Raw genomic sequence first — 27,197 nt, 5'->3', positions numbered from 1 at the left:
CTGAGCAAATAACAATAGCAAGTCTTGGATGCAGTATCTAGTGTTGCTACTATATATTATATAAAATGTCCAGTTTCTAAAAAAAATAAGAGACATGTGAAGAAACCAGAAAGATGGCCTATACACTAGGGGAAAAGCAGGTGACAGAAACTGTTTGTGAGAATGACCAGATATTGGGTTTAACAGACAAAGACTTCAAGGTAGCCATTATACTTATATTCAGAGAACTAAAGGAAGCCATGATTTTAAAAGTAATGCAAGGGTTGATGACAATGTCACATCAAATGAAGACTATCAGTACAAAGAGAGAAATTGTTAGAAGGAAAAAGAACCAAATGGAAATTTTGGAGTTGAAAGGTATAATAAAGTACAGTAACTGAAATAAAAATTCACTAAAGGGGCTCAACATTAGGTTGAAACTGGCAGAAGAAAGAATAAACAAACTTGACAATAGATCAATAGAGAGTATACGAGGTAAATAACAGAGAAAAAAGAATAAAGAAAAGTAAAGAAAGACTCAGAAATATGGGACTACATTAATGCCAACAGATATAGATAATGGGAGTACCAGAAGGAGAAGAGAGAGAGAATGAAGAAAAAATATTGAAAGAAGTGATGGCTAAAAATTTCCCAAATTTATTGGAAAACCATCTACACATCTAGGAAGCTTAATAATTCTGAGTAGGATAAAGTCAGAGATCCACAAACAAATACATCATTAGTAAAAATGCTAAAAGCCAAAGACAAGGAGAAAATCTTGAAAGTAGCAAGAGAATAATGACTCATCATTTACAAGGGAAGCTCTACAAAACATACAGCTGACTTCTCAAAAATGTAGGCCAGTGGCAGTGGGATAACATATTCATTTAGCTCAGAAAAAAACCTCAACCAAAATCCTATTACCAGCAGAGCTATCTTTTAAAAGTGGAAGGAAGATAAAGACATTTCCAGATAAATAAAAAACTGAAAGAATTTGTTCCAGACCCACCTTACAAGAATACTAAAAGTTCTTTAGACTGAAAACAAGTGACCCCAAACCGTAATTTGAATTTACATGAAGAAAGAAAAAGCACTGGTAAAGGTAATTATGTAATTGTAAAAGACAGTATAAATGCATACATTTCTCCTTTCTTAACTGATTTTAAAAGCACTTATATAAAACATGTATATAATGTATTGTTGAGCCAGTAACATATAGAAATGTAATATATTTGCCAAATAGCACAAAGGTGGGTAAGAGCAAAGCTGTATTAGACTAAGGAAATGACTCCAGATAGTAATTCAGATCCTCAAGAACAAATCAAGAGAATCCAAAAAGATAAATAAGAAGGCTAACATAACAAAATGTATAAGTATATGATTGTTTTCCTTTCTCCTCAGTGTCTTTAAAAGACAAAATTTATATATAAAGTAATAGTTATCATGATATATTGTTGGGTTTGTAACATTCATAGATATATATATATATAACAACAGTAATGCACAAAAAGAGGGGAAGGGAATAGCATGTAGAAATAATGTTTCTATATCTTACTGGAATTAATATAAATCTGGAGCTGATTCTGAAAAGATGTACATGCTAAGTAAGCCCTTGAGCAAGAACCAAAAAAACTTAGACTCGGGAAATAACTCAATTTTTAGGAAAACCACAAAATGTTGAAAGAAATTAAATAAAATCTAATAAATGGGAAAAACATTTCATGGAAGACTGACTTTTGTTAAAATGGCAGTACTTCCAATATTGATCTACAGATTTAATGAATTACCTTTTAGAATTCCAGGTTGCTTCTTTGTAGAAATTGACAAGACAGTTCTAAGATTCATATGGAATTGAAAGGGATTCAGAATAGCCAGAACAATCTTGAACAAACTTGGCTCACAATTCCTGATTTCAAAATGTACTACCAAGCAACAGTATGCAAGAGAGTGTGGTACTGGCATGAGGATAGATTAAATATAAACATATGTACATACATGTAGATCAATGAAAGACTATCAAGAGTCCAGAAATAAACCCATGTGTCTCTGGTCAACTAATTTTTGACAAGGATGCCAAGACCGTTCAATTGGGGAAAGAACAGTCATTTAACAAATGGTGCTGTGACAGCTAGATAGTCCCATTTAAAGAATGAAACTAAACTTTTACCTCATACCATATATGAAAGTTAACTCAATGGATTAGACCCAAATGTAAGAGATAAACCATAAAACTCTTAGAAGAAAACAGAGAGAAATCTTCATGACCCAGAATTTGGCAATGGATTCTTAGATATGATCCCAAAAGCACAAGCAACAAAGCAAAAAATAGATAAATTGGACTTCATCAAAGTTAATTTGTGCCTCTAGGGACACTGTTAGGAAAATGAAAAGACAACCCACAGGATGGGAGACAGTATTTTCAAATCATATATCTGGTAAGAGACTTGTATCTAGACTACATAAAGAACTCAATAAAAAGACAACCCAAGTAGAAAATGGGCAAAGGATCCAAATAGCCATTTTCCCAAAGATAAACAATTGGCCAATAAACACATGATCAAAATGATAACTTGACGTCATTAATCACCAAGGAAATGCAAATCAAAGCCACAGTGAGATTCCAGTTCACATTCGCTGGTATGGCTAGAATAAAAAATCAGATAATAACAAGTGTTGTAAAGGATGTGGAGAAATCAAAAACCTCATACCTTACTGGTGAGAATATAAAATTGTGCAGCCATTTTAGAAAACAGTCTTGTCAGTTTCTCAAAAGGTTGAACTCAGCAATTGTACTCCTAGGTATCTACACAAAAGAAGATATATGTCCACGCAAAAACTTGTATGTGAATGTTTACAGCAGCATTATTCATAATAGCCAAAAGGTAGAAACAACCCAAATGTCTATCAATTTGTGAATGGATAAACAAAACATGCTAACCATGCAATGAAGCATTTATTCAGCCAAAAAAAATAATAAAGTAATTGATAAGTGCTACAGCATGGATAAACTTTGAAAACATTATGCTAAGTGAAAGAAGCCAGACAGGTTACATAATGTATGATTCCATTTATATGAAATGTCTAAAGATCTGTAGGCAGATCTGGAGTAACAAAGTTGATTAGTTGTTGCATAAGGGATAGAGAGAGAGGGGAATGGGGAGTTAACTTCTGACTATTGGATTTCTTTTTTTGGTAAAGGAGAATGTTCTAAAATGAGACAGTGATGATGACGGTTGTACATGCATGAGTATACTGAAAACCAGTGCGCTGTACACTTTTTTTTTAAAGATTTTATTTATTTATTTATTTGAGAGAGAGAGAAACAGCATGAGAGGGGAGAGGGTCAGAGGGAGAAGCAGACTCCTCGATGAGCCGGGAGCCCAATGTGGGACTCAGTCCCAGGACTCGGGGACCATGACCCGAGCCAAAGGCAGTCGCTTAACCAACTGAGCCACCCAGGTGCCCAGTGCATTGTACACTTTTAACAGGGTGAACTTTATGATATGTGAATTATATCTTGGTAAAGCTTGTTATTAAATGCTAGTAGGTAACATACACTACCTGTCCATCATTATTCTAAGCAGTGTATGAATATTAACATGTTTAATCCTCACAACCAGGCTATAAAGTAGGTACTGTTATTTTGCTTTGCAGATGAGGAAACTAAGGCACACAGGAAAGTGCTTGCCTAAACTAGTGATGTGCAAGGCCATGATCCTAGCCCAGGCAGTCTGTCTCCACAGCCCATGTGCTACACCATACTGCCACTCATTAATAATTGAATTGACCTGTTCTATAGCTTAGGAATTGATTCTATTCATTTTCTGATTTTAGGCTTCTAAAATTTGAAACTTGATGCAGAGCATAGACAGAGCTTTGACACTGAGCTAATTATGAGCATTGACAGGAAACAGAAGAGCATGCTTTGCAGCGTGACTGGATAGGATAGTATGTAGTGTCAGCTCTCCCCTTAAGCCGTGCAGTACTTGATCATAAGGAATTAGGCTTACTGCAGATTTTTTTTTTTTTTTTTTTTTTTTGCCAAAAATGTATGGCTTCTTTTTCTTAGCAGTTAGCTCTTTTCTCCCTTACAAAGTTTGATTGTGTACTAAGGAAAGGGGAGAACATGTATGTCTGTCTTTGACTAATTAAAAATTCCTAGGGACCTGAAAGAGTTACTGACTGAACAGACATCTCCAGTGTTCTCAACTTCCCCATTTATAGATGGAAAATTGAGAAGTTGATTTGCCCAAGGTCACAATTAATGAATGGAAGAGCTAAGACTCAACCCAGCTCCTCTGTCTCCTTTTCTGCCTTCAGTGCTCCTCCTCAGGGAATTCACAGTGTCGTAAGGGACCCAGAATATCTTCTAGTACTGTGATTCCTTGTAAGGTATCTTGCACCAAGGGTCATCACACTCTGAATACTTTCAGTAACAGGAAGCTCACAGCAGCCCCTCTGCTGTCAGATAGCTTTAATTGTTAGAGAGCTTTTACTTAATATGAACTCTAAATCTGCATCGGTTGATCCCCCTACTTTACCCATATCCCTCTCTGCCTCTACCTTTGTCCACTGTTCGGTTTGTCTCCCCAGCTCCTTTCTACCACACCATCTCTATCATTTTTTCTCCACTTATTGCCTAACACTCATTTATCAAGAAGCTTTCTCTGGCTGAATTCTGTATAGTTTATTCCTTCAGTCTTTTAATACACAGCTTAAATTGCTATACATTGAAATACGTTTACATTCCTTATTCATTCATTTTACACATGTTCAATCTTCCTAATATATAAACAACTTGAGTCATGTGCTTTTTAGCTCCCCAACCCAAAATAGACTTCTTGTCACTTAGAATTTATTTCTCTTGAATAATTTGCATGTACTTGAATTTTAAGTTGGGAACATTTTGAGTTATGTGCCTATATGGGGGCTGAGTACACAAGTGCTCAGTAATGGACACTATAGATTCCAAGTGAACACCATAGAATCTATAAAATTAATACATAATTGCAATGTTACGTTTATAACATCGGCATTTTCCTTTTTCAAGTGGCTTTGCCATTAAAAGACAAATACAGATAAAAATTTCCTAGCCATATTGTGCCTGTATAGAGTATGCCTGTTAATGTTTGTCCATCTGGCCGTCTTTATGATGTGAGGTGCATTAGCCTCTACTCTACCTCAAGCTAAAGATTTTTAAATATATAACCTCATTTAATATTTATAAGCCCTAGATGTTATTCCTATTTTTAGAGATGAAGAAATGAGGCACAAGTGATTTCAAGAAATTTGCCCAAGATCACCTAGCCACAAGGGCAAAGCTAGTACTTGAAGCCAGATGCTTTCTTCACTTCAATTGTACTGTTGCCCAAGAAGGAGCATATAAGATGAATAACATCTTAGAGTATGTTCTCTTAGATGCTATCAATATTAACTAATGACAGTAACTCTGTGATACAGATACATTTCTTACGCATGAGGAAATTTAGCTTTAGATAAAGAAAATTGCTCCAGATCCAGGTTCAGAAAATAGTAGTACTAGGGACTAGAGAGAAACCAAATACTCTGTTCTGTGCTTTTTCTGCTACATCACTAGTGTCTTCGTGTGCCTTTTTTTTTTTTTTTTTAAGATTTTATTTATTTGTTTGTCAGAGAGAGAGAGGAAATACAGGCAGGGGGAGAGGAAGAGGGAGAAGCAGGCTCCCCACTGAGCAGAGAGCCCGATGCGGGACTCAATCCCAGGACCCTGGGATCATGACCTGAGCCGAAGGCAGACGCTTAGTGACTGAGCCACCCAGGCATCCCTTCGTGTGTCTTTAAGGATCTCTAAATCTCACAACTGTCTCAGTGGGACACCTTAACTTGCCTCTTGTCCCTCTTCTCAGCTATCTTAGCCTCCTCTGGCTGCCATTAACAATACCATTGACTGGATGGCTTGCTTGAACAACAGAAATTTATTTCTCACAGTTTTGGAAGCTATGGGAAGTCCAAGATTAGGGTGCCAGCAATAGGTTTCGCCCTGAGGCCTTTTCTCTTCTCTTGTAGGTGGCTGCCATCTCACTGTGTGCTCAGGTGACCTCTTTGTGCAGAGAAGGGTGGTGGGAGACTGTGAGTGAGCTAGCTCTCTAGTGTTTCTTCTTATAAAGGCACTAATTCCATTGGACCAGGGCCCCTCCCTAATGACCTCACCTCACCCTTAATTAGTTCCCCAAAACCCCATCTCTAAATACCAACACATTGGGGGTTAGGGCTTCAATATAGAATTTAATGGGGGACACAAACATTCAGTCCGTAACATCAGCTTACCACCAGAGTGCCCCCTGACTATCTTCTGTACATACCTGGGCCGTTACAGCTGAGAACCAGGGATTCAGAGATAGAGTAGTACGGAGTGAATAGTTCAGTGTTGTGGGGTAGATGGCATTGGACACAAAGCAAAGAAATCCTAAAGAGACTATATAGGAAAAGACTTTGATAAACTGAAAAAGGCAAAAAGGCAAAGGAGCTGTAGAGATCCATGGGACCATGATGTCTATTAGCCACTAAGCTATGAGATATATGTTGTGACAGTGTCCATCTTCCAGCCCTGTTAGTACACTGCATAATCAGACTACAGCTTGTGCTAAGAATTTGCTGAAGATTAAATGAGATAACGACCCTTATTTGGTAAATTATAATAAGCAACAAATGATGATACTTTTGTATTTGCCAGTATATTAAAATACTAAAATATGTTTTACATAGGTAGTGAAGAAAAGGGCTTTCTGAAAAATAAAAAGACTCTTCAGTAGTAAGAGAAGCAGAGTTGGCTGGTATTGCATTTGAAGAGAAATAAAAAGTTTGACATGCCCATTTCTGCCCTCAGTCAAGAAAGGATGGGCAGCTGATTGATTTTGTGTTTCCATTTACACCTAAGTGGTCTTTCCTATCCCTTAATGAACTCTTGATGATGCAACATGTCTTTCTCAGGATTGCTAATTAGCAAAAAAAACTTGAGCCAAACTTATGTAATTGTTGTTCCTCTGCGCTCTTTTCAGTCTTTTTGGCAGGATTAACATGGTATAGAACATAGCCAGAAGCGCTGTCTTACTGAAAAGTGTACATGTGCAGTAAGGGAACTAGAGGTGAAATTTAGGAAGTGAGATAAAACCTTACTCACAAGGACAGTATCCATTACATAAAAAGTGAGAATTACCATCACCTCCCATACTACAAGCAGGAAAAGAAACATACAAGAGTGCACAGATAAAATATTAAGCTAAATATCAAATGGACCCAGCTATATGAGTATTCATTTAGAAAATTTCATCTTTAGCTTTTTATAAAGAAATTCCCAATTTCACCTTCAGAATCCTTTCTCCAACTTTTATTAAAAGCACAGTTTAGAATTCTGGCAGTGAGTCAGTGATTGTTTAATATTTTTATAAAATACAAATTTTTAATAGGTCTGTCTTGTAGAACTGACAACACTGTTCCAACTGTTAATTATTAGTAAGCTTATTTTAGAATTTAATACCTCTCTCTCTTTCTCTGTCTTGTGTGCACACACATACACTCACACACTCACGTGTGCTGTACACAGGGGGCAAAAGTTTAGAACTATCAGATTTAGGTGGCTGACCTTCAGCTCCAGTTACGAACTAAAATTAGATCCCTGTGGAATATGTATCCAGTGACATCCATCAGAGGAGACAGTAGGCGCAACCTTGAGAGTCCAGGGAGGTGTCATCCAATGGATCCTGCGTTCGCTACAATATTCCTTTCATATCTTATTTTTTAATCTTAAAAATTCATGTGACTTTTTGTACTGTGAGTTTTAATGTGTTTATTTTCATGTAGAAATTCTTCCCCACCCTGCCCCCACTAAATCTTTTAGTAAACCAGTGGTTAAAGAGGATGTACTAGGATTGTCCTGTGACTTTAAGTATCCTTGGCACTGTGCCACATCTCCCAGATGAATGTGCATAGTCTATTTTAAGAGCAGGGTCCTATCCCATCACTATAGGAGCACTGGTTGGAGCGAGAGCATAAATCAAGCATGTGGTTAATGTTGTGGACATAATGGACAAAAAGTGGGTGGGCGGGAGTCCATTCTTACTAAAGAGAAAGTAGTAGACTCTAAGAATAGGTATTCGCTACCATGAAAATAGACGAGCAGAAACATTAATAATAAAAAAGTGATAATAAATAGAACAATGTTTAAGGACTTAATTTGTTTATTGAAGGAGGAAAAAAATCAGTCCTCAATAATTCCTTTCGCAGGCCTAGTTTAACCCAGAATTGCTTTGAATGTTGGAACACCCACTTTTGCTTTATTTTCTTATACCAGTAGAATGAGTAGAGAGTAGGACTGAGAGGTAAGAATCTGAGTCCCATTTCCCATTGTAGTTTTCTATGCTACATTAAGCAAACAATTTAGCTTCCCTCAGAGTTTTCGTATTGGTAAAATAAAAGAAATATTCCCTAGTCCTGAGTATATTATGAGGTATTATTTTTTAAAAGGATTCTGTGGTCAAACAAATAAAGGAAGTATCAGTTTTTTTTAAATTAAACAGGTTTCTTTTCCATAGTACATCTGAGAATCTTTAATACTTTAGTAAGCTTTATAAGTTTCTCAGACTTATTCTCCCTAATATCCACTTTTTTATAGAACCTTTTGCACTGCTAATGTTTGCTGATATTAAATAGTCACTATAGCCCCTTCTAACTCTTAATATTCTGATTTGTCAATTACACTCATTTTGTTTAGCTCTTCAGCTGTTTTCTGGCCTGTAGTTATTGTAGGGTTACTGCCAAGTTGAACTCAGTGCCTGTGCTGTGTGTGTCCCCTGCCCCTCTTTCCAGCTTGAACTGGAAAGTTACTACATTTTCCTGTTTCTTATAAATAAAACAGACATTAGTCCATGTCTTTAGCAATGTTCACTTTCTCTGTTCACTGTTGTTTCATTTTGATTTAGTGATTCAATCATTGGCCCATTTTTATTCTAAATTAATCTACAAATCTTTACCTGTATTTCCCAAGTAATACTAAAGATTTTTTTTAAATCTCAGCTCATTAAATCCTTTCGATAAGTACTGATGTTAGAGAGAAAATTACATGTCAAATCTACATATAGGCTTATTATTTCAATCAGAAAAACAAGCCTTCTTCAAGATGCTGCTGTTGGCTGAGATCTTTAATTATAGGTCTTGTTCTTGGAAGTGTACAATTTTAGCTCTTACTATGTACCATCATCTCATTTACTAAAACAACACTGTAGTGTATATTATCCCCGTTTTACACAAATGGAAATGAAGCTCAGAAAAACCAGATAACTTGCCCAGATCTCACAGGTAAAAACAATGACAAAGTGAAGACTGACTCTGGAAGTCATAAGTCATACTCTTTTTTTTTTTTTTTTTTTTTTAAGAGAGAGAGTGCTCCTATGAGCCGGCCGCCCGGGATGGGAGGGGTGTGGTGCAGAGGGAGAGAGAGAATCTTAAGCAGGCTCCACACCCAGGATGGAGCCCAGCGTTGGGCTGGATCTCACGACCCTGGGATCTTGACCTGAGCCAAAATCAAGAGTCAGACACTTAACCAACTGAGCCACCCAGGCGCCCCTAGAAGTCATATTCTTTATTACAGCATGTAGCCTCTTAATAAATTATAGTAATACTATATATGGCATATGCATTATAGTTATAATGTTAAATAATGTTTATTGAGTATTTATTTTATTCCAGGGCAGCACATACACACCTGTCTCATTTAATTCCCCCAACAACCCTATGAAGTAGGTACTGTCATACCTGTTTTACAGATAAGGAAATTTAAAAAGTTGACCAATTTATTCTAAATCATACACATAAATAAGTGGCACCTAGGAATTAAGGCCAGAGCTTTAATGACCTATCTGGACATAATACTCTATATTTAACACATAGTGCTTTGAAGATGTAGCACTTAGTATATATGCGTGTGTATATATTCAGCATATTTGACAGCATCTTTGTACCTGTGGAACAAAAGAAAAAATAGACAAATCCTGCCCCTCCAAAGCTGATGAAAGAGATAAGAAATTTCCAGAAATACAATTCAAGGTCAGGTGTGTGTTAAGTGCTATAAAACTGGTAGAGGTAGAAGAGGTTACTTCCTAAAGATTACAAAGACGACATTTGCCTTGAAGATACAAGGCAAAGTATTGGGAAGGTCAGGGTTTAAGAAGACATTCTAAGTACAGGAAATAACATGAGAAAAGGCACATACGTTCACATAGGTAGTAGAGAGTAGGTTTCTTAGCCCAGATCAAGGATATTGTGACAATAAGTAGTTGAGTATGAGTTTTAGAAAGGTGGACTTAATGGGGGACTTATGATTTGACCCCCTTCTAGCTAATGAGTTTAGGTGTATTTTCTTTGAGGTGTCCACTGTGGGACAATTACAGAGAAATGTCTATCAAGAAATATCATTTTCTCTTTGCTGCCAGCTTTAGGAAGTGAGTCCCCTATCTCCTGAATGACTGATACCTCCATCAACCAAGTTGTCCAGGTTAGAAATCTGAGAGGCTCCTTGTCTCTTTCTTCACCCTTGACATCCAGTCATTCCTCCAATCATTTAGTCAGTTCTACTTCCTTAAAATCTCTTTGATTTCATTTTTTTTTAAGCTCTACGCCCAGTGTGCAGCTTGAACTCAGGACCCGAAGACCAAGAGTCACATGCTCTACAAATTGAGCCAGCCAGGCACCCCTTAAAAATCTCTTAGCTTTCTATTTCTCTGCCTTAGTTCACACTACCATCATTTTTCATCTTATTAACCATTTCTGGTTCTCTTCCCTTTCTTGTGCATTCTCCATATTACCATCAGAATAATTCCAAAGCACAAATCTAATGTCATCCCCTTGCTTAATATCTTGCAATAAGTTCCCCCATTTCCCTCTGGATTAATTCCAACTCTTCATTCTCTTCATCATACAGACATGGATTAGTATATCTTCTCTTTAAAAAAAAGAAAGAAAGAAAGAAAGGGGCACCTGGGTGGCTTATTCGGTTAAGTGGCTACCTTCGGCTCAGGTCATGATCCCAGGGTCCTGGGATCGAGCCCCATATCAGGCTCCCTGCTCGGCAGACAGCCTGCTTCTCCCTCTCCCTTGCCTGCTGCTCTGCCCACTTGTGCTCTCTATCTCTCTGTCAAGTAAATAAATAAAATCTTTAAAGAAAGAAAGAAAAAAGTGACCTCTCCTGAGCTTATAGTCCCTCTTATTACCATCCTATTTATCTGTTTCCTTATAGTCATATGTATTGAAAGGTATGTACTTCTCTGTGCACTTTCTCATCTCCCAAATACTACTTAGAAACTGCTTTTATCAAGGTCATTGGTGACCTAGCATTGCCACATTCTTATGCTACTTGATCTTTCATCAGCATTTGAAGCAGTTGACTACTCCCTCTATAAAATACTTCCCTGTCTTGTCTTCCAGAACACCACACTCCTAAATTTCCTCTTGCTTCTAGCTACAACTCCTAATCTCTTTCATCAGGTTCTCCTCCTTCCAGCCTCTAAGTGTTGGCATTTTTCAGGACTCTTAGTCCCTCTATTTTCCATATATTTTATTCTAGGCAATCTATTCCTATAGCTCCAAACACCTTTACTCATAGAGAAGACATAGCCCTGGTGGCTGCTTAAGGCACAACTAGGCCAACTTGGTCTAACTCTTGGTATTAGATATACAGGGTAGTTGCTTAGTCATTGAGGTGAAATATAACTTCCATTACTTATGGAATGATGGTACAAGAGGTTCTGTATGAGGTATTGATGAGACATATTTCAGATGTGTGTTTTATTTAAGTTTAAAACTAAGCTGTTGCAACAAAGGGACCCCAAGATAGAAGTGATTTAAGGAATACTGGTGTTTTATTACCTTTCCAAGTAATAGTTCTGAGGTGATTGATCAGTTCTGGTTAGGTAGGTGGTGACGGTGCTCCATAAATTTATTCAGTTGCCCTATTTCCTTCTAAGTTGTCAAGTTATGCTTCACCATCTGGGCATTGTCCTAGCGTGAACTGGGCTACCACTTCCAGGTTCTGGGCTACAGAATGGAACAAGAAAATGGAGAAGGTATGCCCACTGTCTTAGAGTCCCAAACCCGAAAATGGCATGCAACATATCCACATACATTCCATTGGCAAGAGCTCAGTCATATGGCCATGAAGAGCAGCTGAGGAATGTGGTATAGCTAGGTAGTCATGGGCCTTGCCACAGTTCTCTTACTATATAAGAAGGGAAGAATGGATTTTGGTGGACAACCATCAGCTGTCAACACAATGCCCAGCAATTAAACTAAATCTTAGAGAAGCATATTTGAGACATATTATTCCCTCATTACTCTGGGATCTGATTTAGTTTTACTATTTTGGTTATAGAGTTGAAGAAAACTTATACAGTATAGAATGCATTCTCTAGAATAGTGCTTCTTAAATTACTTGTGGTGAAGGACCAAGATCACACTGGAGTCAGATGATCTAGATTAAGGCCTGGCTTTCCACTTCTTAGTTAAGTGTCCTCAGGCAATAATTTAGTAAGTATTTAGTGAGCATTTCTTAGATAGAAGGATAGATATGAGAAGTTTTTTTGTAAACTGTACACCACATAAGCAAACAATATCACTATAATTATTAAAATTATGAAACCACCCCTTCTGATGCTAATAAGTCTACTCCTCTTTCTGAATTCTGCTGTATATAATTTTAGAGACTTATGAGAACAGAAGTCATTTAATAGTGCATCAATTTAAAATTTTTTTTTTAAGATTTCATTTATTTGAGAGAGAGCACAGAGGGAGAGGGAGAAGCAGACTCCCCACTGAGCAGGGAGTCTGACATGGGGTTCAGTCCCAGGACCCTGGGATCGTAGCCAAAGGTAGATGCTTAATGGACTGAGCCACCCAGGCACCCTAAAATTATTTTTATAAGTATTCTAGCAATGTGGAAAAATGCTGATAATTAAATTAAAAATTAAAAAGTCAAAACAATGACATACACATGATGATTGTAACTGTGTTAAAGCAATATGCATATGTTACTGATGATCAGTAGATTGACTAAAAATAAATCCTTCTGTCTACTGCATATAAAATATACTAGCTAGTGTAATTATGAGTGTTTTTCTCCTTTCTTTAATATTTGGTGCATTTTACATTTTAAAGAACATATATATAGGGGCACCTGGGTGGCTCAGTCAGTTGAGCATCTGACTCTTGGTTTCAGCTCAGGTCATGACCTCAGGGTCATGGGATCAAGCCCTGAGTGGGCTCTGCACTCAGCAGGGAGTCTGCTTGAGATTCTCTCCCTCTGCCTCTCCCTCCTCACACACGTGGGTGTACATGTGCACTCTCTCTCTAAAATAAATAAATCTTTAAAAAACACACACACCTATATATGTACGTATTTGTGTGTGTATATGTGTGTGTGTGTGTGTATAAGTAATTGAAACTCTTCAGAAAAAAACAACTTTATATGAAGACCAATGTAAGTTCTGCTGCTCATATAGAAAGACTATTTTATCCAATGGGGAAAACCATCTTACTAGTCCAATCACAAAATAGCATTTACTACTATTTCCTTCTTAGAATTGTCAGGACAACATCAATAGATCTTTACTGATCCTTTAGATTTGAAGAACTTAATCTAGTTCATTTATATTTTAGGTGCTAACTTCTGTGCTAGTTGCTCTGCTGAGGGCTAAAAGGATTATGAAGAAGTAAAACATAATAATCACCATTTATAGAGTACTTATTACATCCCAGAGTCTATTTCACAATAGCCTTATGCGATATAGGTGATATTATTCCGTTTACAAATGGGAAAGTGAGGCTCAAAGAAGTTAAATAGCATGTCTGAATTACACAGTAACAAAACCTGGTGTTAAACCTAGCTCTTTCTGACTCAAAAGCCACTACAGTATATATTTTGTTGTGTCTTAAAAAAAAAAGAACTTTCTGTCATTAGAGAGCTTTTAGTAGTAACAGGAAGAATGTGCTGAGCACCAAATGATTGCTACAAATTGTGGTTTGGGTATTCCTTGGAGAGGAATAATGTTGGGGGCTGAAGCTGTTATAAAAAATTTATATCAAAAGTGAATTTTAAGGTTAGCTTTGGAGAATGGTTAAAACTTGAATAGTCAAAGAGGAAGAGGAGCTGATGCAGGTAGAGGGGAGGCAGTAAGAAAGCAAAAGAGCTCAGTGTGAGATAATTTGGAAAGGGATATAGCTACAGAGGAGGGTTTGATAGGGGCATGGTATGAAAGAGAAATCTGAAAAAGCAGGTTGGAAGATCTTAAATGCTCAACTGTGGACTTTGAGATGTTATCTTATAATAATATGAAAAACCTGTACTGAACACTTGCCACATGCCAGGCACTATTCTAAGGGCTATACATGTGGACGTCATTTAACTCTTAGAGTAAATGAGGCCCAGGGAGGCCAAGTTTGCCACAGTCTCACTGTCAGAAGATGGTAGAAGAGCCAAGGTTTGAATACAAAAAATTTAAATCCAGAACCTATGCCCTTAATCACAACACTGCTCTGGTTCTAGAGTCCATGGTGAGTTGAACAAGCTTCAAGCCCAGGACCACTGACCTTAAACAAGTAATATACCTCACCCCTGGAGTAGTTTTTAATATTTAAGATAAGAAAAGTAATGTGACCAGACAGTGACACCCCATTCCTATCCCTGCCACCCTTATACATCTTCAGGACAGTCAAGGAGAAGTTAAGGTATTTGTGCTAATGGCTTTCAACTCTGCCTACTTTTCTATGCTTATCTGGTCCATTGCTCTCGGTTAACCCCTACCCTCTAACATCCAAGTTATGTCAGTCCCTTGTTAACCATAGTTCAGTGGTTCTCGACTGTTGCTCCTGAATCATCAGCAGCAATTAGGAACTTGTTAAATGTCCCAGTTCTGGAGCCTCACTCGAGACCTACTGAATCAGAAATTCTGGGGGTGAAGTGCAACAATGTGTTTTAACAATCCCTTTAGCGGATTATGATGCATGATGAAGTTTGAGAACCACTGCTATTGTAGACTCATGGGTTTCAGTTCAGGAGCAAACTAACCTTTTTTGGCACTAGTAGTATTAACATTGGGGAACCATTTGGGATCTTACTCTTGAATTTATGCTGTTGGATTTGCAGTCTAACTTTATAGAAATAGCCATGGCTTGCTAAGCTAGTGAGCATTTTAAAAGGGCTTTTCCTCAGACTCTTTGATTCTTAGTAATTATACTTTGTAAGCATACCTAGACTTCGCTTTATGACTTTAGTTCATTACAGAGAACCAGACCACTAAGTGAAAGTTATTAAATCAGAAAATATTTCCATTAATTTTGATGGAAAAAATTGGGTTCCATGATAACTTTAGGTACCAGAATAATTTTCAGATTAAAATATATATCAGTTGGGGTGCCTGGGTGGCTTGGTTGGTTAGCGTCTGCCTTCGGCTCAGGTCATGATCCCAGGGTCCTGGGATCGAGCCCCACGTCAGGCTCCCTGCTAGGTAGGGAGCCTGCCTCTCCCTCTCCTCCCCACTCATGCTCTCTGTCACTATTTCTGTCTCTCTCTCTCTCAAATAAATAAATAAAATCTTTAAAAATATATATATATATATATATATATATATGTCAGTTGAACAATGAAAACAAGTTTGTATAAATATTTTGAAAGTAAATAAAAACAGTCTGTACCTAACATATAATGTAATGACAGTTTGTTGTACCTGCAAAAAGAGGAAGAGAAGACTTGATAGTAAGTGGTGCCTAGTGGAAGAAGAACACAAAGGAGTCATTCTTTGGAAGATGCTGGAGAGTCAGGTGGTAGGTTTTAAGGTTGGGAATTTGTGGTTATCTTGCACTTAAAAATAGTTCTAGCACACCTGAGCCAGCTACAGGGATACAGATGAAACAGCCTCTGTTCTCAGGGAGCCTGGAAAAGGAGTAAGATGCCCCAACAACTTACTCTACACAAAAGCAAAAACTTAGTTCTTGTTGGAAGCACAAATAGCAAAAGAGGGAGTGACTGGGGAAGCATATAGACCCCTTATCTTCAAACTAAACCTGAGAAAAAGAGGGCTCCTGACAGGTGGACATGGTAGCAGGACATGCCATGAAAGGAGCAGCAGGGGAGAGGCTCAGGACATATGGTCAGAGGCCTGGGAGTCCGTTTGAAGCACTTAAAAAAGGAGAGCCGTGTGTGACAGAGATAGCAGTAGAAGAGGGAGCAGTGGGCTCATTTTGGCTGCGTACTGCAGGCACGGAGGAACTGTGGAAAGTGTTTGAAGAGAGGCAAGCATGTTTTAGGAAGAGTAAAATCAATTGAAAAAAAAAAATAGTTACAGCCCAGAAAAACACTGTTAGAGCAAAAATAAAGGTGAAATACAAGAGTACCTTTGAAACACAGAAGTAGAGCATGCACTCAGCAGATGGAGAAAGTGTAAAGAATGCTCCTTCAGTGTTCTCGCCTGGTGTACATACGCAAAACAAAACTTTTCTAATTCATCCAAATGTACATGATTTATTAATTTGCTCTTTATACTATTCTCTGATTTAAAATTATTTTGAGTAAGGCAATGAGTGTGTCTATTAAGTATCACTTTTGTATTTTAGGTATGTCTTTGATTTTTTTTTTTTGAGTTGTAATTGAAAAAAAGGGAGGAAAGAGTCATTATCCAAAAAGTGGTTTAATTTTAAATATATGTTAAAATTATAGCAAAAAGCTACCTAACGATCATTATGTGAGGCAGATCTATAAAAAGAAATGGCATGTTTAAGAACAATTATGATTAAAAACTGTGCTTTAAAACTAGAACTCTTGTCTTTGGTTGGAAGTATAGATGAGGTAGTTTTTAACTATAAATTGTATGGGCTCTCTGATCTCTTTCATGTAGCCTTCTTATGTCCGAGAGTTTCAATCCATTTGATTTATAGCCTTGCCTATTCCTATTTGTATTCATGCTTTGCTCTTTTTCTTTCTTGAGTCTGAAGGTGGAGCAAGAAAGGACCCATAGTGTCTGTATTTTATTTTATTATTTTTGTTTTATTGTTGCTGTTCTCTTTGGTTTAAAAACGAAGGGGGTAAAGGTGTCTTTTTAATTCAATATGTAGCACTCCAAATTCACATATATGATATTTTATAATACCTTATTTATTTCTTAATGTTTCTTTGTTTCTTAAACAGCAATGTAGATGATTTCTCTCCTGAGTAAAGTTATGTGGGAGCAAAGGTTATCTGACTCCACCCCCAGGAATATGCTACATGGGAAGTAGTATATAGAATGTGGTTTTGTTTTTGTTTTTCTTGGATGTGAAAGATCAGACATTGGAGAAAAATTTCCCCGTTTTTTTATATTTCTATAATGGGCACATTATACTCACCCCACCCCCCAAACTTGTGTTCATTTTTCTAAAAATGCTTTAACAATGATAATAAGACATTGAATGAAAGTCCCTTCTAGTTATCAGAGATGGTAGGGATAGAGTTGACATTGTTATAACATTTTTTCAGCTTGTCAAGGTAATTTCCTTCCCCCCTTCATCTAGAGAACATAGTATAGCTGACCCTTAAACAATGTGGAAGTTAGGGGTGCTAGTCCCCAGCACAAAGAATCTGCGTGTAGTTTTTGACTCCCCCAAAACTTAACTACTCATAGCCTACTGTTGACCAGAAGCCTTACCAATAACATAGTTAACACGTATTTTATATGTTCTGTATTATTGTAGTCATAGTTTTACAATAAAGTAAGCTAGAGAAAAGTGTTATTAAAAACATCACAAGGAAGACAAAATACATTCACAGTACTATACTGTATTTATCAAAAAAAAATCCATGTGTAAGTGAACCCGTGCCGTTCAAACCCCTGTTGTTCAAGGGTCAACTGTACATTTAAAGTTGGCACTTCATAGCTGTACAACTAGGATGTACTGAGAAGGTACATACAGCCTGGGATTCTTGCCAAGATCATAATGCTTGACCCACAGATAGCTTCTTTTAAGAGTTAAGGTCTGATGATAGGTAAATTCAAACTTTGTAAAATCTGATGTTAGTCCTAGTTGTTGCTGTTGCTTTTATAAAATGTAACAGGTACAGAAATGGTCAGCAATAGAATAGTTTATACCAGCTTGCTTCACATACAAGGTAGGAGCTTGAGAGATCCAGACCTGCAGTTTATGGACAAGAAAGCTGGACATTGAATACTGAAAGAATGATCAGTGGTTCTTAAATTTAGCAATGATAGGAATAATATTTCAAAAAATGCAAGACAGGTATGTACACTTTGGGTCCATCAGCTGTGATTCAGACTAATTGCCTTTATCCTGATATTATATGTAGTCTGATATTAAAAATCTGTTTAGAACAAAGCTATGTAAGACCTGACTGATTCACTCTGGCCCAGTACAGCCTCTCTGGTCTTTAATTTCTATATCTGTAAGTGAAAGAAGTGCAGCAAATATAAGGTCTCTTTCAGTTCTAATATTCTGTGGCTTAAAAAAAGAAAAAAAAAAGTAAAAATCTTTTCTAGCCAGAATCTGACTGCTGTTACATACATTGGTAGAAAAGTATTGTTTTAAATCATTTAGGCCAAGTAATGATTTTTGCATACTCGTTCTTGTTTTTCAGAAACTCTGTGAAGGCATATTTAAAGTTCTTGTAAAGGACATCCCAACAACATGTCAAGTGTCCTGCCTGGAAGTTCTCCGCATTCTCTCCAGAGACAAAAAGGTTTTAGTTCCTGTAACAACCAAGGAAAATATGCAGATACTGCTGCGATTAGCCAAGCTAAATGAGTCGGATGATTCTTTGGAGAAGGTGTCAGAGTTCCCAGTTATTGTGGAGTCATTAAAATGTCTGTGTAACATAGTGTTCAACAGTCAGATGGCGCAGCAGCTCAGCCTGGAACTTAACCTTGCTGCAAAGCTCTGTAACCTCCTGAGAAAGTGCAAGGACCGAAAGTTTATCAGTGACATTAAGTGCTTTGACTTGCGCTTGCTCTTCCTCCTGTCACTTTTGCACACTGACATCAGGTCACAATTGCGCTATGAGCTCCAGGGACTACCGCTGCTAACCCAGATCTTGGAAAGTGCCTTTAGCATCAAGTGGACCGATGAATATGAATCGGCCATAGACCATAATGGACCTCCTCTCTCACCTCAGGAGACAGACTGTGCCATTGAGGCCCTCAAAGCTCTCTTCAATGTGACAGTAGACAGTTGGAAGGTGCATAAAGAGGTAAGGTTGAGAAGGATATTCTTATCTACCTATAATTTAATTGGTCTGGGGCATCCCTAGAGCTGCCTGCAAGGGAGGAATGCTTGCTTTCCATTTGTGTAACACCAGAAAAATAGGATGAAGTTGGACTGTTTCATTATTTTTGTTTTCTATAGATTTTAAAATTTTTAATTCCAATTAGTTAACTATGGATTATTATTTTGTAAGGTGCCAAATATAGCTCCTTTTCCCAGTTGTACTATCACCTGCCTTTTTTTTTAAGTGCTGCTTTCAGGAACAAGGTTTAAATGATAAGATTTGAAGGGAAATAAAACAATATTGGTCATAAAGTTATAGGCATTTACAATGACTGCCATATTAAAGAAAAGATAAGATAAATCAGGCCAGTTAAAATTGATCAGAATTGATGTCTGCTCAGAAGAGCAAAAGATGCTGTGTGTATCCCCTATCATCCCTAGAGTGTTATAGTATTAGATAACTATCAGAAATATAGGACTGCAACTGGATATCCATGCTTGTATATAGTCCTAGAAAATAAATACAATTATACCACAGTGTGGGAAAGGTTTTTTTCTGGACTAAGATCCTTTTCTGTGGCTTAGACCTTACAGCAGCCCAAAGTGAGGCATATTTGATAGTTTATATCTAAGTACCCACAAGAACAATATGCTAAACAAGAAACTTAGTTTAAGTAAGGCAACAGTTGTAAGCAAAGTGGACATAAACTTTTTTCCTCCTTTCTAGAATCTTAACATTTCACATTTGTGCTTTCTTTAACCTTAAAGGATGAGTGAAATTGAGCCCCTGCCTTTAAAAAGAGAAACAAAGAAAGAAACAAAGTATTTTGGTGCCAGGGTAAATTATCTTTTCTGACAGCTGACTTGAGGACTTAGGCTAACATTTTGCTGTGTCCATTTGAAGCAGTGCTCACCATGAACACAGATCTGTTTTTGCCAGCAGCCTACTTTGAGAGGATTATCTCAGTGCAGTGCTATAGTGGGAGTATGCAGGTATCTGAGTTTTAAAGTGCAAATAGGTCTATATTTTGAAACCAAATATTTGAAGATCAGTCCTAACAGCTGTTTTAGATGACTGTAGTATGGTCAGTTTTTCCTGAGACTTGGCAGGAAAAGATGTGGAAAGCCCACATGCTCCATTTATGCTTTGAAACCAAATATTTGGAAGTATTTAAAATATTATGTCTCTATGCTTATTTGGTACCTTCTATGGTTATTTTTCTTACACTGTTTGTTTTGGTGTTTTTAAGTTCTCCATTTAGTTGCAAGAGCTCTTCTGAGACTGTTGGTTTGCCATTGTTGGAGCCCGTTATTTAAATTGTGCCCAAAATAGTGGTTCACACTGTTCAGATTCCTGACCAAAAAGGTTTATTATAATTCAATGGCTGCACATCAGTATATATATGGAATGACATGTAATATATATCAGTAAATTGAGACTAGCCTTCGTTAGTGTAATAGTAGGGCTGGAAGAAGCCTTAGAAGATGTTGAAGCAGCAATTACTCATTCTGGATTATAGAAAGTTTATTCTCCAAAAGATACATGAGGAAGGATCAGTTAGTCCTGAAGCAGGCATCTCTCCAGACCTAGGGCTTCTTGTAAGTTGTGGATCAGTAGATAAAGCCATTATAAAATGTGCCCAGTGACTGTGACTCTGGGCTATTACTGAAGTTATCAGAAATTTAAACAGTATTGAAAACAGGATCTTGCCAACCCATTTAGGCAAGAGTGTGGGAAAGGTTTTGTTGTTTTTTTTGTTGTTGTTGTTTTGGTTTTTTTTTTTAAACCAATTGAGTCTCCGTGAGTCTCCATGAGTCTCCAGATTCAAATTAGCAAACATTTGGTCGCTCATTCAGTCAGTCAATAAATATTTATAGCCAATTGCTAGGTATTATGCCGGCATTGTGTAATATGTTGGCAAATAATGGGCATAGTCTCTGCCTTCAGTTTCGTTGGTGAGACAGGTAATAAATAAGTAAACAAATATATAATTCAAATTGTGTTAAGTGCTAGGAGAGAAACAGTGCAATGATTGAGAATACTTAGCATAGTCAGGGAAGGTGTCTCCAAGATAGGATGACTGAAAATGATGGAACTCTTTGACAGTTGGGGAGATGAACATTTCTCAGAAACTGAACAGCATGTGAAAAGGCCCAGAAATCAGAGCATAGGGAGGTACCCACAATTTGGCATAAGGAAAATCTGTAATAAGGATGCAGAGAAACTTGCCAGTAAGAGCCCATTTACTTGGATTTTAATAATGCCTCCATTGTCAGATGAATGGCATCTTTCTCCAATTAAGCAAGCACCTGAAGAATTGTTAATACTTTAAAATACCAACTGAAATAAAGGGATATTGAAAACTTATTGTACAGAAGAATCCAACTTTAAAATTTAACTTTAAAAATAACATTTTTTTTTCCTTATAATGAAATTATATGCTCATCATAGATCTAAGGGAAGAAAGCAAAGAAGCAATAAAAAAGTGCACATCACCTATAAACCCACCACTCAAAGATAAGCACTGTTTGCATTTGATGTATATCTTTCTAACCATTCTTCATTGTATAATATATGAATATAAACATATGTATAATTTCTTTTTACAAAAATGCAGTCATTTTATAATCTTGATCTTTTTTTCCACAGTAAATGTTCTTGAAAGTAGTGGTTTTCAAAATGTTCCTTGAAGCCATAAAGTTCTTAGGAGTAGGATGAGTTCCAGGTTCCCCATCCTCACTTTCGAAAGAGCATCTTTGATTGTTGCAGTTGCTGTTGTTTTTTTCTCTTTATATTAGGTTGTAACTAGATATCAATTGGGGATAAAAAGAATTCTGCAACCAAAAAATAATTTAACAGCCAATTTATTCTCCTCTTTGTCAAAGGTTGATAAATCCTTATGAAGAAATACTCTTCATAAGTCATTTTATACTTAATAAGTATTTTTATACTTGAATAGTCCCTCATAAGGATCTATCAACCTTTAACAAATTCCTTATGTGTAGGCGTTTAGATTGTTTGCAGTTGTTTGCTATTTTACATGGTAATACAGTGAATTTTCTTTTTGTAGAATTTTGTAGATAAATTCCTGAAATTGTTGGGCCAAAGGGTTTTTTAAAACTCTAAAGGTTTTTGATATGTATTGCCAAATTGCCCTTCAGAAGAAGAGTGCTAGTTTATACCTTTCCAGACCCTGCGCATTTCACCTTTAAAGATCTTTATCTATTACACAGCTCAACTGTTACAGAAAATACAGATGTTTGGTTTTGGTTTTAACTGTTCTAGTAGGTATTTTTATCATTGTTCATTAACAGTTCATCAGAAACAAAATTAATGACTAGGTTTTTCCTGAGGCTTAGCAGATTAGTGCCGTTTGTCCATTTTAGGTTCATGCCTCAGTGTTAAATTCCTGCCTGCCTGCCTGCTGATACCATCAGCAGATTAATTTGGAGATTCCTTTCCATTCAGTAGGAAATGTAGCTGGCTTTATTTCCACATGGTATCCTTCTGTCTCCCTCACTTCCTCCTTCCCTTCCCTGTCTCATTCTCTCCCTTTCCTATAAAGGTAGTTTAATGTTTAAGACAGAGGATCCTTTAGCAGGACCTGAAGTCAGTTCTAGAAAAATTAACTGGAATGGCCTTGTCTTCCTCCTGCTTTACCTAGCTAAATCTCTTTGTTGATGGAGGAAAGCATGTTATTGTAGAGATCCCTTACTTAGCACACATTCCCTTCTGCAGTGCTTCCCAGGTTATCAGTGCAATGTAACGAGAAGACACAAGGACCAACAGACATGGTAGAGCCAGACAACCAAGTGCAAACAGAGAAGTAAATCCAAGTATCTGAGTAGTCAAAGGTGCATTTGAGTCAGATAAAACAGTGAATGTCCATAGGAGTTAATTGGGAATGTCACATTGTAACAGAAGAGGTTAGTGCCATGATTATTTTAGAGACTTTAAAGGAAACGTGGGAAAAGGACATGATACTAATTAAATAAAAATAAAACTTCAAGCTGTGCCATGTTTTTTTGCTGAATCGTCTTTTCAGTAAACATTGAGTGCCCAGTATGTGCCAAGTTCTACATTAGGCATACAAGGTACAAGATGATGAAAGCATCACTGCCCACAAAGAACTAACAGTCTGATAGGAAGATCAGACATATGAACACAGATGGATACAAAACTGTTTCTTACATTGCTGTTCTTCTCTATATTTTCTACATGTTTAAAAATAAGAAAGAGTCACCTCAGTAATGCATAGGTGCTTCAAATATCATATGTTCTAGATCTTTGGGGTATGTCTGATCTTACTGGCATATTCTTTTTGCTAAGCAGCATAACCCAGGATGGAGTAAACATTCAATAAATATTTGTTTAATGAAAAATACAGTGTGATATACAGAAATATATAGGAGAAAAAGTCCAAAGTTAGCAGGGAAGAAGGAAAAGTTTATGATACCTTTTTTTTTTAATTTTTTATTGTTAATCACCATACATTATATCATTAGTTTTTGATGTAGTGTTCCATGATTCATTGTTGGTGCATAACACCCAGTGCTCCACGCAGAATGTGCCCTCTTTAATACCTATCACCAGGCTAACCCATCCCCCCACCCTCCTCCCCTCTAGAACCCTCAGTTTGTTTTTCAGAGTCCATCGTCTCTCATGGTTTGTCTCCCCCTCTGACTTACTCCCCTTCATTCTTTCCCTCCTGCTATCTTCTTCTTTTTCTTTTATCTTAACATATGTTGCATTATTTGTTTCAGAGGTACAGATCTGTGATTCACCAGTCTTGCACAATTCACAGCGCTCACCATAGCACATACCCTACCCACTGTCTATCACCCAGCCGCCCCATCCCTCCCACCCTCCACCACTCCAGCAACCCTCAGTTTGTTTCCTGAGATTAAGAATTCCTCATATCAGTGAGGTCATATGATACATGTCTTTCTCTGATTGACTTATTTCACTCAGCATAACACCCTCCAGTTCTATCCACGTTGTTGCAAATGGCAAAATCTCATTCCTTTTGATGGCTGCATAATATTCCATTGTGTATATATACCACCTCTTCTTTATCCATTCATCTGTCGATGGACATCTTGGCTCTTTCCACAGTTTGGCTATTGTGGACATTGCTGCTATAAACATTGGGGTGCACGTACCCCTTCGGATCCCTACATTTGTATCTTTGTGGTAAATACCCAGTAGTGCAATTGCGGGATTGTATGGTAGCTCTATTTTCAACTGTCTGAGGAACCTCCATACTGTTTTCCAGAGGGGTTGCACCAGCTTGCATTCCCACCAACAGCGTAGGAGGGTTCCATTTTCTCCGCATCGCCGCCAACATCTGTCGTTTCCTGACTTGTTCATTTTAGCCATTCTGACTGGTGTGAGGTGGTATCTCATTGAGGTTTTGATTTGATTTCCCTGATGCCGAGCGATGTGGAGCACTTTTTCATGTGTCTGTTGGCCGTTTGGATGTCTTCTTTGGAAAAATGTCTGTTCATGTCTTCTGCCCATTTCTTGATTGGATCATTTGTTCTTTGGGTGTTGAGTTTGATAAGTTCTTTATAGATTTCGGATACTAGCCCTTTATCTGATATGTCATTTGCAAATATTTTCTCCCATTCTGTCTGTTGTCTTTTGGTTTTGTGATCTGTTTCTTTTGCTGTGCAAAAGCTTTTTATCTTGATGAAATCCCAATAGTTCGTTTTTGCCCTTGCTACCCTTGCCTTTGGCGATGTTTCTAGGAAGAAGTTGCTGCGGCTGAGGTCGAAGAGGTTGCTGCCTGTGTTCTCCTTTAGGATTTTGATGGACTCCTGTCTCACGTTTAGGTCTTTCAACCATTTGGAGTCTATTTTTGTGTGTGGTGTAAGGAAATGGTCCAGTGTTGTTCTTCTGCATGTGGCTGTCCAATTTTCCCAACACCATTTGTTGAAGAGACTGCCTTTTTTCCATTGGACATTCTTTCCTGCTTTGTCGAAGATTAGTTGACCATAGAGTTGAGGGTCCATTTCTGGGCTCTCGATTCTGTTCCATTGATCGATGTGTCTGTTTTTGTGCCAGTACCATACTGTGTTGATGATGACAGCTTTGTAATACAGCTGGAAGTCCGGAATTGTGATGCCGCCAGCTTTGCTTTTCTTTTTCAAGATTCCTCTGGCTGTTCGGGCTCTCTTCTGGTTCCATATCAATTTTAGGATTATTTGTTCCATTTCTTTGAAAAAAGCAGATGGTATTTTGATGGGGATTGCATTGAATCTGTAGATTGCTCTAGGTAGCATTGACATCTTCACAATGTTTGTTCTTCCAATCCATGAGCATGGAACGTTTTTCCATTTCTTTGTGTCTTCTTCAATTTCTTTCATGAGTATTTTATAGTTTTCTGAGTACAGATCCTTTGCCTCTTTGGTTAAATTTATTCCTAGGTATCTTACGGTTTTGGGTGCAATTGTAAATGGGATCGACTCCTTGATTTGTCTCTCTTCTGTCTTGTTGTTGGTGTATAGGAATGCCACTGATTTCTGTGCATTGATTTTATCTCCTGCTACTTTACTGAATTCCTGTATGAGTTCTGGCAGTTTTGGGGTGGAGTCTTTTGGGTTTTCCACATACAGTATCATGTCATCTGCAAAGAGTGAGAGTTTGACTTCTTCTTTGCTGATTTGGATGCCTTTGATTTCTTTTTGTTGTCTGATTGCTGTGGCTAGGACTTCTAATACAATGTTGAATAGCAGTGGTGATAGTGGACATCCCTGCCGCGTTCCTGACCTCTGATCAAAACTCTTCAGAGTTTTGATCAAGAAAGGATGCTGTACTTTGTCAAATGCTTTTTCTGCATCTATTGAGAGGATCATATCATTCTTGTTCTTTCTTTTGTTAATGTATTGTATCACGTTGATTGATTTGCGGATGTTGAACCAACCTTACAGCCCAGGGATAAATCCCACTTGGTCATGGTGAATAATCCTTTTAATGTACTGTTGGATCCTATTGGCTAGTATTTTGGTGAGCATTTTTGCATCCATGTTCATCAAGGATATTGGTCTGTAATTCTCCTTTTTGATGGGGTCTTTGTCTGGTTTGTGGATCAAGGTAATGGTGGCCTCATAAAATGAGTTTGGAAGTTTTCCTTACATTTCTATTTTTTGGAACAGTTTCAGGAGAATAGGTATTAATTCTTCTTTAAACATTTGATAGAATTCCCCTGGGAAGCCATCTGGCCCTGGGCTTTTGATTGTTGGGAGTTTTTTGATGACTGCTTCAATTTCCTTAGTGGTTATAGGTCTGTTCAGGATTTCTATTTCTTCCTGGTTCAATTTTGGTAGTTGATACGTCTGTAGGAATGCACCCATTTCTTCCAGGTTATCTACTTTGCTGGCATAGAGTTGCTCATAATATGTTCTTATAATTGTTTGTCTTTCTTTGGTGTTGGTTGTGATCTCTCCTCTTTCATTCATGATTTTGTTGATTTGGGTCATTTCTCTATTCTTTTTGATAAGTCTGGCCAGGGCTTTATCAATCTTGTTAATTCTTTCAAAGAACCAGCTCCTAGTTTCGTTGATCTGTTCTACTGTTCTTTTGGTTTCTAGTTCATTGATTTCTGCTCTGATCTTTTATTATTTCTCTTCTCCTGCTGGGTTTAGGCTTTATTTGCTGTTCTCTCTCCAGCTCCTTTAGGTGTAGGGTTAGGTTGTGTATTTGAGACCTTTCTTGTGTCTTGAGAAAGGCTTGTATTGCTATATACTTTCTTCTTAGGACTGCCTTTGCTGTATCCCAAAGATTTTGAACAGTTGTGTTTTCATTTTCATTGGTTTCCATGAATTTTTTTAATTCTTCTTTAATTTCCTGGTTGACCCATTCATTCTTTAGTAGGATGCTCTTTAGCCTCCATGTATTTGAGTTCTTTCCGACTCTCCTCTTGTGATTGAGTTCTAGTTTCAAA

General features: G+C 37.4%; 1 protein-coding gene across 10 annotated transcripts in view; it reads left to right on the top strand.

Moving 5' to 3' along the window:
- Positions 1-27,197, top strand: part of RIC8B (RIC8 guanine nucleotide exchange factor B) — a 105,401-nt gene that overhangs the window by 16,636 nt on the left and 61,568 nt on the right. For all 10 annotated transcript variants that reach the window (XR_003519680.2, XR_003519682.2, XR_003519681.2 and 7 more), the window contains exon 3: positions 18,626-19,234. Coding sequence is in view for 5 of the 10 variants with exons in the window: in XM_027592064.2 (XP_027447865.1) it covers positions 18,626-19,234 (609 nt within the window). In the remaining 5 variants the exon portion in view is untranslated. The remainder of the gene's footprint in view (positions 1-18,625; positions 19,235-27,197) is intronic.

The sequence above is a fragment of the Zalophus californianus genome, chromosome 9 (assembly GCF_009762305.2).
Source record: "Zalophus californianus isolate mZalCal1 chromosome 9, mZalCal1.pri.v2, whole genome shotgun sequence".
Classification (NCBI taxonomy): domain Eukaryota; kingdom Metazoa; phylum Chordata; class Mammalia; order Carnivora; family Otariidae; genus Zalophus; species Zalophus californianus.
The sequence above is the reverse complement of the archived record's forward strand: the minus strand, read 5'-3'. Positions and strand labels throughout refer to the sequence as shown.